Below are 19,531 nucleotides of genomic sequence, written 5' to 3'. Positions count from 1 at the left end.
CTTAGCAGCACAACAGCTTGTTGTGATTTTTCTTAAATTATGCTAATGATTTCTTGATTAAAAAAAGTGTTATTAAACAGTAGTTTCAAACTGTTTTACATAGTGATAAAGATGCAAGAGTACAGCATCTTCAAAAACTACTTACTTACGTAACCCCAGTTCTCTGATAACATGAGTGAGGTGTCTGACGAGGTAGTGATAGCTGCTGCCCAATCAGACGTCATAGCCTTTCCTCTCTATTGGCTAGACGCCTCATCTTATTTTAATGGAAATCAGCCACCCCTCCTACACACAGATACTGGGTTGGGGATGTGATGGCACATTTGAAACTTGAGAAGTTTATATATTCAACCAGGGGATCCATCAAAAGTGTCTATAAGGTCTGGCAGCCATTCTTAGATTATTTCACAGCAGAATTTCCTGCTAGAGACACTGACACAGTATGACATTCTTTTAAATGTATGTAGTAACTATTCTATTTTTATTTATCATTGTGGCTTATTTGTGTATGTTTTTATTTTGTTTTGCATCTTTTGTTGATTGTAAATTGTAGGTATTGGTGGATGTCTGTTTTTGCATTTGAAAAATATTTAAAAAAAAAAAAAAAAAAAATGAATAATAAGAAGAAGAAGATTCCTCCAAGCCACATGGCTCCTAGCAGACTCTTCACACAGTGAAACAAAGAGGATGGACATTCTTTCTATTTTTGTCATTAATAAAGTTAATTTACTCTCTCCTCATTTACTATGTGATGCAACCACAATGAGAATGAGCCCTAGGAATAAAGCATGGGCATTGATGCATTGTGTTGTTACCAAATGAAGGAATTGATTATGCATGTTGGGGAAATGTAATATATTTAAACCATGACAGGGACATTTGATGGTTCCAGATTCTATAAGAACCCTTGGCTCCCCTTTTATGACCCCAAGTTAGTGGGGGGTCAGAGCACACACACACCCCTCACCGTTGTCACCAATTGTCACTGTCCGTGCAAACAGGACAAACAAATTTCCTGTTGTATATATGCTGTGGACAGGCAAATAGACCTCTCGTGTTTTTTCTTATAACTTAAAGGATCAAGATGGAGCCTGATTGATGAAAATCAATCGGTATCTGTGGAATTGCTGAAAAGCTACCTCCTATCTAAGATCTTTTTGAGTCGATGCGCAGTGTCTTGAGAAGCTCCACACACTCATTCCACCAATCCGGCATCCAGCAAGAGCGCAAGTTTTGAGCAAGACATTTGTAACTTTTAAACGGGTCCTAGTTTGCAAAACTAACTTTTTCATTGTTTTTTCATGTACATTTGAGTCTCTGGTGGGCCTACTAACACAAAGTATGAAGTGAAACAACTCAGTCATTTTGTTGTGGTCAGCCGAAATGAAAACATAAGAAAAAAGTCAGTCCCAGCAAGCCGTTCAAATCTCCTGTGTCAAATAACGTGACAGTTGGGGACTCATAATAATTCCGCCCGACTGAATATAAATGTATAAAAGATAATAAAAAATACAATAAATGAATGGATACAAGAGTGATAATAAACAAAGAATAGTAAACCCATGCCAGTGCCAGAAATAGGGCCAGTAAAATAAAAGATGACTCACTACACCAACAATATGGAATAATTTGTTATTCTGTCCATTGATATAGGAATCCTTTTCTGCTTCATATCCAATACAGAAAGTAATCTCTTGTTGAGTTTCTTTTCATCACAGTATCCTTACTCTGGCACACAAGGATGTACAGTAATGACAGGTGGCTAATGTCATACCAAAGACAGGTTTTAGCGCTAATGGACCCAAAGTAATTATGATTCAGTTATCGGTGGACAGAGAGTTATTAACTTAAGATTGCTTATCTGTAGAGAACATTATATTGGAACACATTGAGCTTCATTGAAGGATAAACCCCTTGAGATGAATCATCTAGTTTTTAAGGGGGTCATTGATACACGTGGGAACATGGGAACATTGGCCATCATTATACTGGAACATGGAAACATTAGCCATCATTAACCTGGAACATGAGAACATTATCCATCATTATACTGGAACATGAAATGTTCAAGTGCCCTATCAACTCGACTCAAAATCACCTCGAAGTTGATACTGTATCTATCATTTGTCTTCCTGTTGACATGGCACACTAATTAACAAGAGCAAACTGGCACTTCATGTCAAAAAGGTTGTTGAACCCTTAATTAAATGAACACAGGCAAATATTATCTTGACCTACGGCCATGGTAAACTAAGTGCAAGTCACAAGTAACAACTTTACAGGACGAACATCATTGGTCAAAATTAACTTTTTGACAGGATTAAATTCCTGAATATCTTAATTATAGGCAATATCTCGTGATGGATACACCTCTGTCAATCTAATGCTTCTCAATGATACAACACAGAGAAAAGAACAAAAGTTCTCCAAGCTTAGGCGCACACACGCACACACACACACACACACAACTATACTCATGCAAAACACAATAAATATGCCATACACGATTTCTTGAAAATACTCCAAGGTACAAATACCTTCGATGTTGTGGGTTTGTTATGGCTGTTCTCATCTCCTGAATCACAAATACATCTCTGTGAGCCACTACAGTATTTGTGTGCGCGTGTGTGTGTGTGTGTGTGAACTGCTTTAAGTGGAGGGAGCCAGACATGGGCCCAATCCCAATGTCCACCCTCACAGACTCACAGACTCTGATGTGCGTTTCCGCTAAGCGCGTAAGGGTTTAGGGCTGTCCCAATGTCAAATCGTCAAGTGCACAAGGGCAGACATTTTGAGCCCTTTACCATAAGTCCGCTATTCAGCAGACTTTGCCTAAAGGAATTACAGTTCACATCTTTGCGACATGAAACACGGGGGTACCAGAAGAACGGTAAACCGACACACACAGAAGGAGCAACCAACCCTAATGTTCACGTTACAGACCAAAATACGTTTTGTTTTCAGCAGGACTTGCTAACTGGTGTCTTTGGGGAGTTGGTGGAGAAGCACAAGTAGCCTTATAATTATTTTGGTTTGAATATTTTACACATGATATGTTTATCAACCCTATGAGTTTGTATAATTTGATCTGTTTGAAAATATGTAGGCTATGGTTACAGATTATAGTTTTGTTTCCTTAAATCAAACAATTCCTCAGTTAAAAGCTGACCCTTCGTGGTGCAGTGTTCTTTTCATTGAGATTTCCAGCATGAATGGAAAGAGTTTGCTGCAAGGTATTTGTGCAAAACAGAAATGTGTGTTGAAATGTAATTCTTGAGTAGCCACATACTTTTGGATCCATCACAAACAAGAATCACAGGCAGTAATGTAATTACGTATAGCTGTATGACCACAACATTAAATTATTATTATTATTAAGTTGAACAGAAATGTTTTCAGGGTTAGGGAGGATATTGGGATTGGGCCCATACCTCTTTGGGTGGGTCCTGATCCCAACTCCACACTGACACCCCGATTATACACTCCTAGGCACGTAAATGATAGCACTGACCTGGATCATCAATCATTTTGACCAAACAAAACACAGAGCCACAAAGAGAAAAAGATTCACTCAAGCTGAGAATAAGGGTTGAGAAAAACAACCTCAGATTTCACAGTGCGATGTTAAAGGACAACATAAATCATTTCCTTTATCCCATGTATCTTCTTGTTGCCTGCCATTTATCTGCCACGTGGACTGAGGTATGGATTACACGCGGATGTCCAAGGCTACGCTTGTGAACGGGGAAAAAACTCAGCGATTACACGCGAAATTACACGTACAAATCTGGGCCGCGTTTCCCAGTTACGAGGTACCTTAGCGATCTATGAAGCTTCTTAAGGTATACCTTGGGGCTGTTTTTCCCAGACCATCCTTTTGTGCGCGTCTTAAGATATATCGTAAGGTACATCGTAAGGTACACCGTTAGTGGAGCTTTCCCTTGTTGATGACGTTTTCAAGCGTCATAATCATTTTACCCCAATCTAATATTAACAAAAAGGAATCTATGCCTACCAAAGCTCATCTGCTAATCTATTCAAGAGTCAAGGCAAGACCTCGTGATATTTTCCATTCATAGTCTACAAAATATAAAATAAAGAGCATTAATCGGGACATATAAGACTAGTCTGGGACTTCTTGAAAGCCCTGGAAAAAAAAGATAGCTGATGATATCTAAATGGGTAACTGATTTTGTTCAGGCGGTGTTCTTAAAAGGTGGCATATACCTCGTCAGTATGACCTACCACCCATTATGTTCAATTCATGGGTAGTGCATCCCGTCACATAGGAAATGTTGATAGGCATTTCAACATTTCCTACCTGACAGGATGGCTACCCACAAATTAAACACTATATAGGGCATTCTTAAAGACATTAAATGACTATCAGAATGCCCAACAATCCATTATATTGTGCTTAAACCATGTATCTGTCAACATTTCCTACCTGACAGGATGCACTACACAATAAAATCGGTCATAGGACATTCTGATAGACATTTTCTTCATGATAAGATGCCAAGGTATACCTTAGCCTAAGAAGGCTCCGGGAAACGGTGTGCCACCTCGAGGGAGAGTTTCTGATGCATCTTACGATGCATGTAGCGCTACGATGGCTCTGGGAAACGCGGCCGTATTCAAATCTCACGCCCGAATGAGTTTGAGCTACAGCAATCAGTAGCATAGTGTAGAATGTGGTGAGTTTGAAATGCAGCTGTCCAGCCATCCAACCAACGCCAACAGTCACCAACAAATACATTTCCATCCCCGTTTGTGTTCCATGTCCGGTGCGCATTCCTTGCTTTTAAAATATTTTTTTGTGACAAATCCAAAAAGATGGCCTACTTTTATTTAAATCTTTAATTGTTCAATTGCAATCCGCGCTGCTGTAATAACAATATTATAGCCTAACTGTTCACCTTATTCATTTATTTATGCATGTTGTAAGAGATGAATGGTTGTAAACTCCTTGAACTCAGCCAGATATATTGCCATTAATTTAAACAGTTCCCTTTCCCATGTTTTTGAGCGTAATCAACTTTACCAAGACGACAAAATTAAGTCCATCCATTCACCCAACTTGGTCCTGGAGCGCAGCTAGACAGATAAGGCCTGCCTTACGTGATTCACCACATCATCGGGTCGTCGACAGACGACCGTCCCATCTTCCTAAGTTCCTGTTTTAATTTTTTTCCAGCTCCATATCCAATTCCTAATTTGATTTCTGATCGATGACTCACACTCGAACAAACCAATTCCTAGGCTACTGTGTCCAGACAACACCATGTTCTTTTTCTTGTATGTATTAATGAAACACATTACTGATTGGAGCAATGCTTAGTCACAGTTCTTATCATATTTGGAGCTTTTGTGTAGTAAGCAAACCAATGTATATTGTTACTGTTAGGGAGTAAAAAAACAACAACAATGGTGTTAAATATGCTCTGTTTTAACTTAAAGTCATTAAGGCAAGACAGGTGAAACAGTCCAGCACTTTGAATTCTGCATGACGCCCTCTCACCCCTGGACTTTATTTCTGGAGTAATAATGTTTGGGCTAATAATCTATAGTCGTCACTCAATTATCTTATGAGATGTACTGTAATTGAAGCTACATGTTTTTTGACAGCATGGTCATTAAAGGGATGAGGCTCCAAAGGTCCCAGAGCTGCAGATCTGTTGGTGCGCTCTCCCTTTCCTGCTAGTGCAAAGCTTTGCCATATTTATGTGCCATAAGATGGAGTTTTATGAACGTACTGGGCACAGTGCAGCATGGAGGCTCAAATTATGTTTATAGATTATCATGACGGTCATCAAATCAAACTTTATTTGTATAGCACATTTCATACACAGAGGCGCTTTACAGAGAGCAATGAGGGGGGGGGGGGGCATATTCCAAAGGGAAGCAAAAAACAGTTTCACCCGGGGGCCAGAAAGGTAAGCTGTAAAAATTCTTCCCTGACCTCTCTCAACGAGACAATCGAGTAAGCTCCTGGAAATGTTTGTCTATTGACTAAGAACATTTACAGAGCAATAAACATGGGCTAAATACTTCATAGGAGAGACATGACTTTTAGTAGAGTCCAGAAATAGTAACAGAGATGTTGCCTGCATGGTAAGCCATTATGTGTTATCCATCCCTGTAGTCTCTGATATGATATTGAAGTGAATCATAACAAATTAGTTGAACAGGCTCGAGGTCACGGTGAGCATACGCTTGTTTGTTATATTATTATACAGTTCAGAAATCAAATCTATCTAATCAACATCACGTCCCCCTGCATTAGCAAATGTGATATTGTTAATTATATCATGATTGTCCTCTGTCACCTAGAATGCAGGCCCTCTAAACACTCCGTTAGCCCAATCACTTCAGTACTATTAATGCATAAAAATGTATAATAAATATACTGTAGCTCCAATACTGTTCCTGATGACAATCGCTCAATATCCAGTCTCTTGCCTCTTACCGCTCAGCAAGATGGGCTATTATGATCCATTGGTGGCCTCTGGTGATTTGAGATCACAGGGGAGCACACATGCTTATGAAAGATGCTTATCCCGTACATGCAGAATCGTGTGTGTGCTTCAGAACTCACGGCATGACACACACCACAGACACGCCAATCCCACATCAAACAACTTGTGGCGACGAAGGACAACTTTTGCGTTGCAAAAGGCAACGCAAAAGTTTTCCGTTCCTAGGCACGGAAATGATAGCACTGACCTGGATCATCAGTCATTTTGACCAAACAAAGCACAGAGCCACAAAGAGAAAAAGATTCACTCAAGCTGAGAATAAGGGTAGAGAAAAACAACCTCAGATTTCACGATGCGATGTTAGGGGACGACATAAATCATGTCCTTTGTGTCTTCTTGTCAGAGCGGTCTGTGGTGAAGAAGAATGAGCTTGTCCAATCACATCAAGAGAACATCTAGAGACAACACCATGTTCTTTTTGAAACACGCTTCTGATTGATGCAATGCTTAGTATCAATTCTTATATCTGGAACTTTTGTGTAGTAAGCAAACCAATATAGATATATATCTTTTTAAGAGTGAGTAAAAATGGTGTTGTATGTGATCTGTTTTAACTGGAAGTCATTAAGGCGAGACGGGTGAAACTGTCCAGCACTAACAGGCAGAGACTCTGTGAAACTCAGCTGGGCTGAGTTTCCCAGAGGCATCGTAGCGCTACGTTCATCGTAAGCTATGGTGTTCATCATAGCGCTACGATGAACGTAGCACTACAATGCCTCTGGGAAACTCAGCCCTGTTCTTTCAGAATTCTGCATTCTGCCCTCTCACCCATGGACTTTGTTTCTGCAGTAATGATGTTCGAGCAGGACAACTTTTGCGTTGAAAAAAACGTAGCTCTGACTACCCCACATGGTCAACCCCCCTCCCAACCCCCCAAAAAATTCAATGGACACATGTGAAGGATTGCCTGTGGGCTGAGACTTCAAGAGTTCAACAGATTAATGTTATTTTTTCGATATGCATTAACATTCCAAAACTAGAGGCATCTACTCGGAGGGCGTAGCGCAAAAGCAATTTAATCACCATGCTAGTTGATATGAGCCTTTATTCTATTTCCTCAGCCTCCCTGAGACCACAGGGAATTAAGGCCCATCATTCAAAATGATCCCTGTCCACTGCCACTTCTCTACGGGTGGGATTCAGGATCGGAGGTGGGAGTTGGGCAGAGTTGAGGAGAGTGCTCCGGAATCTAAACTAAATCTACCGCCGGGCAAAAAAACAAAAACAAAACAAACATTTAGAATGATGCCCACTGACTGAGGCTCACACTCACATAAATACACTCATGTTAAAGGTGGGATAGGTAGTTTGCTTTTGGCTTTATTTGGTAAAATTGGCATAATATCCTTTCAGCTATCAGCAACAGAAGTGCTCTGAGAATAAACTTGGATCTCTGTTTACCGCTGCCTCTGTATTTCGGATTCAAAGAATGCACCGCGCCAGAATGTATTGACCAATCGCCACACCTACCAGTCATGTTTGGAGGGAGGGACTACATCATGATTGACAGGAGGGATCACAGAGGTCCAGTAATTACATTATTATTATTATTATTATTATTTTTATTAGCAGGTAGCCTCATTCAGAATTTCAGATCGTTGATGATCTAGCTCAAACTTATTTAAATGTAAAGCTAAAATGTTGGCGAGAAGGTCAGTGGACAGTGTGGCATCCTCAGCCGGGTTTACGCAATGCGAGGCAGCCACCAGGGCGCTTTCCGAGGCCCCGAAGGCACCCCAGTCAAAGCGTGCCCCGCGTAAAGTTACCTTTCAGCACCATGGACAGCGGTCTACGCAGGAGGTGGCCCCAAAACCACTCCAACCCCATCAGCACCATGGACAGAGCAGGGGGTCACCCGGGCTATATATCTGGGCACACCTCCAGGAGCCATGTCACCGCTTTGTCATCCATGGCCGTCAGGCCACGCATTCCGTTGGGTGTCCGATATATCGGACAGTCCTGTATGACGTGATTTGTTCCTTGGCGCCACACTCGCACGCCGTACAGGATGCCAAGCCCCATCTGTGCATCGATGAGCGGAAGTGTCCGAAGCCAGTCCGGAGGCGATTAAGCCTCACCCACGCCGGTCTGGGTAAGTCCATCCCGGAGGGCCGGTGTCCGGGATAAAATCACGGTGTCTTGCGGTGTTCGCCTCCCACTCCGCACGCCAGGTGTAATCCGCCCATCCTGCCTCACTGACGTTAAGATCACTGCATTGCTGCAGGAGATCCCGTGCGGCAGGCACCAAAGGGTGTCTCGACTTGAGTCACCTGTTCAGCCGATGGTTCCGCCTGGTCACGGGACTTGCCCCCTGAAGTTGCTAAGTACGGCTAAGAACACCAGTGATCGTGTTACACGCTGGTTTCTGAGGCTGCAGAATTTTGGCTTCCAGGTGGAGCATAGACCCGGCTTGGCCCATGCCAACGCTGATGCCCTCTCCCGAAGGGATTCCTGCTTCAGGGTCGGAGGATCGACCTCTGGCCTCCATCCGGGGAGGGGGGTTTGTGGCATCCTCACCCGTGGTACACAAGGCAGGGCTGCCATCAGGGCGCATTTGCTCCGAGGCTCCGAATGCACCCCAGTCAAGGTGCACCACGCATTAAGTTACCTTCCAGCACCATGGACAGTGTGGTTTGCTCGGGAGGCGGCCTGAGCCGTGGCCCCAAATCCACTCCAACCCCATCAGCACCATGGACAGCGTGGGCAACCGCTCTCCCAATCAAGGCCGCATGGCAAGAAGAACAGCTGCGGCCAGTTGGCTAATGAGCCACCACACCACAAAAGGCTGGGCTGGGGAAACATTCAGTAGTCTATGGACTCAGTGAGTATGCAGGGCTGGAGCGTGCTGCTTGACCTGTTTGGGAGAATATTAATGTTGTTATTCCTCTCGCCTACAGAAGCCAACGCCGTGCCCCTGACCTTTCGATACACGGTTCCCAAACAGTTGAGCCCAGCAGACCCAAAATATAACTTTTCAGTTTGCCTTATTTTTTCGGTTTTGATTTTTGAATAAATGTCCCATGGCGCGTAACAGCTTTGTGACTGGACTATGTTTTACTGTGCTATACCCAACTTTCCCCACCTGTGGTTTGACAACAGATGTAAATATTGCAATGATTCTCATTCATCTGAGCCCTCATCACAAAATTGCATCCAGTAAAGGGATTGACAAGAGGTCATGTTCTTAGAGAGTCTCAAAGGACCCAAGACCTGTTTGAATCTTGTGGAACCCCATCACGTGTTGAAATGCCAATAAAAGAAGCCTTATGATGTTCGAAAAGTGACAACCTAGCCAAGCCCTTTGCTTGAGTTAGAAGACCCGGTAAAATATTGACCTTGTTTTACATACATTTTCATTTGATATTCATGAATGTGGTCTGGAGAGTGGAATGATGGATGAGATGAACCAATCCTCATAAATTAATAATGAATATCTGGGCTGGCCATTTGGATTCGTTGCTACGCATTTGACATATAAATGTCATTGTAAGTTGAAAATGCCAGAGAAAGGGTCGCGTTTGCACAACTTGGGTCAAATCCTCAGAAAATTACACTAAGATGGGAAAAGACCAGGGGGATTTTGAAGTTCACAAGATGGCCAAACAGAATTGATTCCTGTCTTCTTCGGGAAAAATACCTATTGATTTGAGTGTTGAGAAGGAGAGGTATATTGATATAGAATAGAGTGATTGCTTAGTTATTGGGTGTCAATATCAAATGTCAAATGTATATATTTGAACTGCAAAAGAAAATTATGGTAATGATGATCATGGAGTCCATCTTCACCTCCTCCATCACCATCTGGTACCCCGCCGCAACAGCCAAGGGCAGGGCCAAACTGCAGTGCGTCATCCGATCCGCCGAGAAGGTGATCATTAAATGAAGCCTCTATAGCTTACTTTGCCTTATTTCACATACATGACTCATGACATGACTGTTATATTTCAAATGAATATCACTATTTTTCTATAAATGGTAAATGTTAAATGGACTGCACTTATATAGCGCGTTTCCACCTTAGCGGCACTCAAAGCGCTTTACAATGGCCTCTCATTCACCCATTCACACACACATTCACACACCAATGGCGGTAGCTGCCATGCAAGGTGCTAACCTGCTCATTGGGAGCAATTTGGGGTTAGGTGCCTTGCTCAAGGACACTTCGACATGTGGACAGTCGGAGCTGGGATCGAACCACTGACCCTTCGATCATTGAACGACCCGCTCTACCAACTGAGCTACAGCCGCCCTGGTATTGTCTGTCGCTTGATTGGACATCCACTAAGGTTTCTGTTTTCTTGTGTCTGTTCAAGAACGAGGCCCTTCAGGAAACAAATTGAGGCCGAGGCAAAGAACCAACATCGGCAGTGGTTTGGCAAGGATGTTTGAATCATTAACAGATTTTCATTAAATGAAACAAATCTTCACCTTTTCATCGTCTATGCAATACTACTTATAATCCCAATTTGTACTCTGGAAAATGATGCTCCCTTGTTAAATGTGTTCATGCCTGCTTGTATTAGAAAACCAATGACCCATGTCCCAATAAGCAGAACCATGTTGATGCTTCGGAATGTGTTCATGTTGCTTGCTTGTATTGTGTTTTATAGCGGAGGAAAAACGAAAAAGTAGTTGCTCTCGAAAATGAAAATGGTAAATTTGATCTGTAGAGCGGCGAGGCAACATGCAGCTGTGATATGCATCGCCTCAGCAACGTCTCGCCAATTAGCAAGTTGATGTTGTGAATGTGTGAAGCCAGATTAGTTTTTAAACACGGAGCTTAAAGGAGGTCATGAGTAAGCAGACGACAGAGAGCGGCATAAGCCAATGGCATTGGAGCACGACGCTGTCACTGTCCATAATCACACAATGTTTGGTGTTGTACATTCACACCCCAGGGACGCGTCTGTTGTGAGGCCCCTACAGATAACCTGACAACCTTTTGGCAGAGGAATAATCAAAGGATGGTGGGGTGAGCGAGGAGGAGAGTATTCCTTTGGGGGGAAGAGTCACCCCAGAGGTCATTCTGGAACACAACACAGGAAGTTCATTGGAGATTCAGGGGAGGAAGCCAAGCCACCTTTCCACTAGAGTAACTAAGAATTGAACTGACTAGAGAACAGTACCATTCAAAATGCACTTGCCTTGACATAATTACACCCCACTCTGTCAAAGTATTGGCTTTAAAATACTGCTGTTGGTTTATAAAGCACTGAATGGTTTAGGACCAAAATATATTTCTTTACTGCTGCTACGTTATGAACCATCCAGACCTCTCAGGTTGTCTGGCACAGGCCTGCTTTCTGTCCCCAGAGTTAAAACAAAACATGGAGAAGCAGCATTCAGTTTTTATGCTATTAAACTTCCAGAAAACTGCAGGTCTGCTGCAACTCTGTTCTTTTAAATCAAGACTGAAGACTTTTCTTTTTGCCGCTGCTTTTTATTAAATCAAATAATTATTCATTCATACACTGCACTGTAACTTTTATTCCTGTATTTTAATTTGAAAAAAACTTTGTCTTGATGCTTGTAATGTCTCATGTAAGGCACTTTGAATTGCCTTGTTGCTGAAATGTGCTACAAATAAACTTGCCTTGCCTTGCCCTCTCTATTATATGCCTGTTGTTGTTCTGTTCTTTCTATCTAGGCATATCTATCTATCTATCTATCTATCTATCTATCTATCTATCTATCTATCTATCTATTAAATATCAGTGATTGAATCTGTACTACTTTTGAAGCTTTCCAGTTGTCTCTTATAGGCAGTTTGTCCTAAATTCCAACAAGGCAAGTGGTTTTCAAGGTCTCGTGGGATTGATGCCAGTATAGGTATTCACACTCTTCAGGGGGTGCTAATTGAAATTATTGACTCCTACGAATATTTGGGTATTTGGCTTGTGGAATACCTCACCAAGAAGCTTAGGGGTAAAATGGAATTCCTTTTCAGAAATAAGTCCCGTTATTCCACTGTTAGCAAGAGAATCATTGATCATCAACAACATATCTGCCTTTGACTATGGTGATGTTCTGTATATGCATGCCTCGCCCACTTCTTTGAAGACTCTTGATATAATATATATCATAGTGCTCTGTGTTTTATTATCCTGTATAGCAAAGTTGGATGGCCATCCCTTGCCATTTGAAGAGAACAACATTCTTGTTTATTTATTTTTAAAGCACTGTCTGGCAAGCTGCCATTACACTTGTCCTCACTTTTTTTAAAGACATGGAACACAGGACACTAGGTCACAATCACATGTACTGTAAGGCTGAAGTACTTCGGTGTAACACCAAGGCAGAAAAGTCGACCTTTAAACATGAAATTCACCCCTGGTGTCATTCTGTCTGCCACTCCTTGATTCTACTGGCGTTGACGGTTCAAATAAAATATCAACAATCAAAATTTGATAAAGGGTTCCAGAGATATTGCTTTGCAAACTCACTGGCCAATTTTGACCGAACAAAGTATGGGAAGGGGGGTATAACCGTCCAGAAGAGGAAGGTTAAGCATGTCTGCCCTAATTGTTTGATTAGCTTAATCCAGACTTGAAGTTGGTGAAATTACATATAGGTTTCTTAAAATTGCATGACATTTATTATAAGGGAAGGGTTGACAATCTTGTTTTCCTGATTGTGTTCCAAACCACTATCAAAGCCTATTTCAATGTTAACCAACTCATTCCGTGCCTCAAATGGAATTACTCCACCTCTTAACGAAACCCTGTAACTCTTCCCTAGGAAATATCTGTCAATTAGAGTATGCTCACTGTAAATCTTGCTAAATAAGGAATGATGGGTTCGGGCTGGGGTGCAAATCCAGGGTGCCCACTCTCACTTTCTGAATTGGGATATTACAAGTGGCTGGGCAGATGGAGCCCTTAACACATGAGCTAAGATCATTTATTCAATATCAGTCAAATTAATTTACAAGACGGTCTAAATTGTACCCAATTGATGATTCATGTGGACTCAGCCTGCAATATTGCCCCACACAAATAGTAGGTTACTAACCTCTCCTAGCATTTCAGGAAGTCCCAGTACTTGTCCTGTGAACACCCCCAGGCATATAAGGATGGAATTGAACTGGCCAATAGAGCCTCTGATTCTTCTAGGGGAAATCTCTCCGAGGTACATGGGTAGGGCGCTGAGGGCAATACCTGTCCAAAAACATTAAAAAAAATTAAAAAAAATAAACAGAACTGTCACAACTTGGGAGGAAATTAAGCTCAATGTGTTAAACAAACAAGATGTGCTTAGGACTGGAACTGGTGGCTTCATTTGGAGACATGTTCCTTCATCCCTGCCCCCACACCTTACTGGAAAGGTGCAGTGATCTAGTAACAAACTTCCCCTAAACAGATGCCAGTTGTATAACAGACAGCTCATTACAGCATATACATTAATGCGAAGGCCTTTCTGAAGTAACAGGCTAAACCAAATTAATGAAGGCCACTTTTGTAGTGCTGTTTACCCATAATTCCAGGGGCATGGATACCAGGAACAGAAACACAACAAGAACAGGACAGTCTATTCACGTTCGGATAGCGAAGTTTGTCATGCATTGAGGTCAGTGCAGGGCGAGTGCATTTTTCTGTCACATCTAAAGGTTTAGTCTGGAGCAAGGGGATTAGATGGTGTAGATGGAAAATACATTAGCATTAATTATACTGTATCATCATTAACTGACCCCTAATTAGCTTGAGGACTACTAATTAGTTAAGCCACATGTATGTTCCTGCATGATGTGCACAGTAAAGGCTTTAGCTCTACATCATTGCATAGGAGTATATAATACACTCTTTACCCCCTCGGTGAGCTTCTTGTCTTTGAAATCGAGAGTTTAACATGTTTTTGAATGATTTTTCAAGATGCCCATCCACATCCATTGTATGACCAAAACGGTGGTAGAGCAATCAACTTTCTCGAAAATGCTAGCTCTGTCAACGTTTTAATCTGAACCATTGTATATGATCATAAGTAACCTTAAAACAGGGCTAAACATGCATTTTCCCTTTACTACTCCTTTAACCCACTGTTGAGTTTAACAATTACATAAAGAACTTTTCTGTACAAAAGAGGTAGCCTGCATTGTCCCCCCAAGGATTATTAAAGTAAAAGTTATTATTAAAGTTTGTCTTATCTTATCTCAAATGGAATATTCCCTCCCTCTGCAACCCTCTTACATAGTTAGTGTTATTATGCCTCTTATGTACAGTATGCACACAGGTAACCTCAATGTAGCCTCTACTGTACAAAATAAGTGTGGATAAAATGTGGTGCTTAAAGGCACCCATCATTTTTTTATTCAATTCCTAACCCACCAACTGTCCCTTACATCTATCTATTCAACACCATCTTCAAGAGGAATTACTGTAGTTGAACATGATGCAGTTATGTCTATGCATCACTCAGGAACTACCGTATAATAAGTGTCCATACTGTGACTTGCACAGTACAGTAGTAAAGTAGTTACTTGTGATTGAACACCACTGAGACCTTTGCTTGTGGTAAGCAAGTGTAATCAATGTTTCCAGCAAGCGTAATCAATGTTTCCCTGTTCCGTTAAGTTGACCTGTAATACTCAATTAAGCTAACTTTGCAAGATTAATTTCCCTGCACAAATTCACAGGCCACTTCTCTAAAGCACTCTGTGGTGCTCATCAAGTCTACTGCAGTGTGATAATTGGAAATATTTAAATCATTTGTCGTACATAAGGAAGTCATAGGCTACAGTATCACTTCTCCTGGTTACTTTTTTTGTGATTCGGGGATAATGGGGCAAATGATGTCCAGCCTAGTAGAAAAAGCACTCACCAGAGTCCACCCCCATGATGAGACGGCCGGTGACGAGCATCTCAAAAGAGCCCGCCGACTCCCCAAGGGATAGCAGCAGAGCGGCTATCACTGCAAAGACGTTATTCAGGAGCAAGGTGCCCTTCCTTAAGCACGAGAGAGAGAGAGAGAGAGAGGGGAGAGAGAATAAAACATGAGGAGAGGAATAGAGATACTGCAGGATGGTTGAAAGAGAATGTCAACAATAGCTACAGGTGGAAATTAAGATTGAATGAGCGTACTATAGCAGTATGGGAACTGGATTTACAGGGGTGCCTGTTACTCTTGTCCACTTGTTTTGGGAATGTGAGATTCATTAAATGGAGCAAGCTCAAACTATAGCTCACGACACAGTCTTGATTATTTCACACAACAGTGCCTATCCAGAATGCAGTGAAATAAGACCATAATGTGCAGTTTGCCAAGCATTCATTCTGTATGTAGTTTTTTCGAGCAAAACTGCCACCTGTCGAGGTCAATCAAAGTGTTGCATTGCCAGGGTAGGCTACTGCACAAAATGCAAATTATTTAAATTACATAATTATACTGTGGGCTAAACCTGCTTTCAATTTGATTTATTCAAATAGGGTTAAACTAATAACTGCCATATTGATGTCTACAGCTGTTGCAGTAGAATGTCAACACTAGGCAAGAATATAAATTATCGTGAGGGAAAATGACAAATAATAAAAGGGTAATTCAGGGAACAAACGGACTACGTCAAATAGGTTTGACACCACAATTACATCCGGGCTTATATGTGTATACTCAGGAGACAGATGAGCAAGGAGCTGTAATGTGTTAAAATGTCTGTGTCAAATCAGGCATGATATGACATTTAGATTTCCCATGTCAAATGCAGCTGGCGCAGTGCCAACTGACAAGACAATCCTGTTCTGGGTAGAGAGTAGGCCCCATCTCATTCCATTGGGAATTTCCACATGCTAGAGGACTGAGAGATGATTTTCTTCACGCTTCACAAAGTCCAATGAATCCAATCACAAATAGTATCAGCTTAGATTAGAAGGCTTTAAACAAACTTGTGCTCTGGTGGCTTGGTTTTTATATAATATATATTATAATTGCTTTTGTCTACAGTATAACCTTATTTGTTTCCAAAATGCTCCCATGAAGGATTGATTTCTCGTTTGCTCATTAAAGTCATTACCAAGGCTGGCAAGATATAATAATAATACTGTATAATAATAATAAAACTTTATTTGTATAGCTCCTTCATGCAAATAAAACAGAGAATTAATTTACATTTACGGAGTGCTCCACATAAAAATAGACATGAACAAAAAGCAGGAAAAATAAGATGGAAGATAAAACACAATAAAAGAAGATAAAGATGAGAGATCAAGTAAAATACAGCCTTTAAAAAAATCTTACCAATTCAATATCACAAAGCACCAAAATCTCACAAATGTGTAGTCTCATGTGTTCCCACAGGTCACGCAATAATACATTTGGCAATGGTTCCAAACCTATTCAAAAAGTAACATTTGCCCTGGACTTCTAGAACATTTAACACAATACCCGTCAATGTGTGTCCAGATTTCTTCTAAATCTTGGTAAAACCCTTGTTAGGTGTGACCCAGACTGCATCTTCCCATCAGACTCTTAATTAGAACATTTAACCTATTCCAATTAATTACTTTTTCATTCATTATTTGGTAAAAGCAATTTAATAAAATATTGTACTGGTGAGATACACACACACACACAAAGAAAAAAAGGGGAGGGGTCGGGGGTGCAGTAGCACACAAGTGCAAAAGGAGCTAATTAAAAGCTAAAGTGAAGAGATACATTTGTAGCTTAGTGAGCTATTAGTATTTAGTGAGCTGGCTTCCCTGATATCTATAGGTATTGTGTTCCATAGCTTTGGGCCATAATTGATAACAGCTGCACTCCCAATCTTCGTCCAACTGTTGCTGGGAACTTCTACTAAACCAGCAGTGGATTAGTTCTTAAAGGCACATAGTTGACAAGAGTTAGCAGTGTAGCTTGGTCCTCGCCCATTAAGGGCTTTGTATATAAGGACGAAGACCTTAAAATCAACTCTAAACATATAAACCAGAAGCCAATGCAGAGCAGTTAAGACTGGACTAATGTGCTCCGTCCTCTTGGTTCTGGTTAATAGTGGAGCTGCAAAGTTTTTAATGAGCTGAAGTCTGTCAGTGTCTTTTGGCGGAAGGCCAGTGAAGAGTGCATTACAGTCGAGTCGGCTTTGAAAAAGCATGAATCAACTTTTCCGCATCTGTTTGACTTATAAATGGTCGTACTTTAGCCATGTTTCCAAGGTGGAAAAATTAGGTTTTCATCACCTTGTTCTTATGGGACTTGAAGCTTAGATCTAAATCTAAATTTAATCCAGGATGTCAGTTTCACCACATTTTTAAACAGCATTTCTCTTTTTGTTTTAGGGCCGATCAGTAGGATTCTAATTTTGTCCCCGTTTAGCTTCAAGAAGTTATTGCACATCCATTTATTTATTGCTAGAAGACAGGTAGTAATGGAGTTTATAGCTGCAGCATCATTTGGTTCAGCAGAGATGTACAGTTGTGTGTCATCCGCATAACTATGAAAACATACATTGTGCTTTCTAATGATATCCCCGAGTCGCAGCATGTATAGTGAGAATAGTAATGGACCAAGGCAGCTCCATTGTGCAACCCCAAAGCAGGTGCCATGTTTCTTAGACAAATGATCTCCAAGCCTGATGTAGAACTTTCTCCCTTTGATGGATGTTCTGAACCAGTTTAACACAGTCAATGACCAGCCAGCCTTTCATGGCGATTGATTGGGATATCATGGCGATTGATTGGGATATCATGGCGATTGATTGGGATATCATGGGCGATCGTATTAAACGCTGCACGTAGGACTAATGGGACAAGAATTAAAATCTTATTTGCATCAGAGTTTAGTCTGAGGTTGCTGATTATTTTAGTAAGAGCAGTTTCAGTGGTGTGGTATGTCCGAAAGCCTAATTGAAGTTCCTCCAGATATTATTTTCTTTGAGAAAGGATTTGTGCTGAAACTACATCTTCAAGTATCTTACTAATGAATGGGAGTTTGGATATCAGCCTGTAGTTGTTCAGCGCATTAACTACATGCACTTAACTACTGTAGGTTGGGTTTCTTTAGTAACGGTTTTACAACAGCAGTTTTGAAGGCATCTGGGAAGAGACAATGATTTGAATTTTCTGAGTTTGAAGAGACATAATTATGTCTTCAATACATGACTTGAAACACTGCTGAACACCCACTTAAATAATTATGTAGGTACAGGGTCAAGACATGAGGTCGAGGAGTTATACTCAGTGACAATCTTACAAAACTCTGGTAGCGTGGTACATATGAATTTCCCCATGGTTACATCTTTTTACAGGGTTTTTCTGAGGTAGTCTATGTTTATATGCGAGGTAATACTGGCTCTAATTGATGTTATTTTATTATCTAATTACAGCGCACGTTCTTCATATTTTGGTGCCGAGAGTTCCAGAGAAAGGTTACATCGCGAATGTCTTTTCTTTCTCTGCATTAAAAAATATCTTTCCTGAATACAAACATGTTTGGAGCAGCTTTTCTTTCCAAAGCACCCAGGAGGAATTCTCCCTATGATGACTTCTCACTACAGCCACAAAGCCTCATTGCCTTTGTGTCACACTAAAGTTCACTCTCTCAGAACATTTTTGACAAACATTTAACAAACATGCCTCGAGAGGATCAGGAATTAAATAGAGAATTAGATTGGCATTAATTACTTTGGGAATTAGGAGGTACAGTAAAAGGGAGTAGGAAGGTAGGTAGTAGTGTTTCATTTTTAAAATCTGAATTGAATAACCGCAGCCATGCTTGTTTGGAAATTATTCTACAGCGTTTTAATGACTTAATCTCCAAACAGGCCAATATCATGTTTTAATGAGTGCAGAGACCAAAAAAATGCCTTTAAATGTAAAAAGGATACAAATGGAAACTATTTGGAGGTATGACTGGTTTCTGCTCCCTTTATACCGAGAGTCAATGTCACCTATCAGCAGCACAAGCTGACTTCATCCTTCTTCAGCCCTCAGGATTCACACCCATCAAGGTCACCCATTCAGTTCAGTCTATTCCGTGTGCAAGCATCAGAGCAATGGTCTTGATTCTGCTTT

At 41.1% G+C, this 19,531-nt stretch overlaps 1 protein-coding gene across 4 annotated transcripts in view; it reads right to left on the bottom strand.

Annotated features, from left to right (window-relative positions):
• slc2a9l2 (solute carrier family 2 member 9, like 2) overlaps positions 1–19,531 on the bottom strand; it is a 151,220-nt gene that overhangs the window by 107,675 nt on the left and 24,014 nt on the right. For all 4 annotated transcript variants that reach the window (XM_084445624.1, XM_084445627.1, XM_084445626.1 and 1 more), the window contains 2 exons: positions 15,354–15,478; positions 13,551–13,696 (listed from right to left, as the gene is read on the bottom strand). In XM_084445624.1, coding sequence (XP_084301750.1) covers positions 13,551–13,696; positions 15,354–15,478 — 271 coding nt within the window. The remainder of the gene's footprint in view (positions 1–13,550; positions 13,697–15,353; positions 15,479–19,531) is intronic.

The sequence above is a fragment of the Borostomias antarcticus genome, assembly GCF_949987555.1.
Source record: "Borostomias antarcticus genome assembly, chromosome: 11".
Taxonomy (NCBI): domain Eukaryota; kingdom Metazoa; phylum Chordata; class Actinopteri; order Stomiiformes; family Stomiidae; genus Borostomias; species Borostomias antarcticus.
The sequence above is the reverse complement of the archived record's forward strand: the minus strand, read 5'-3'. Positions and strand labels throughout refer to the sequence as shown.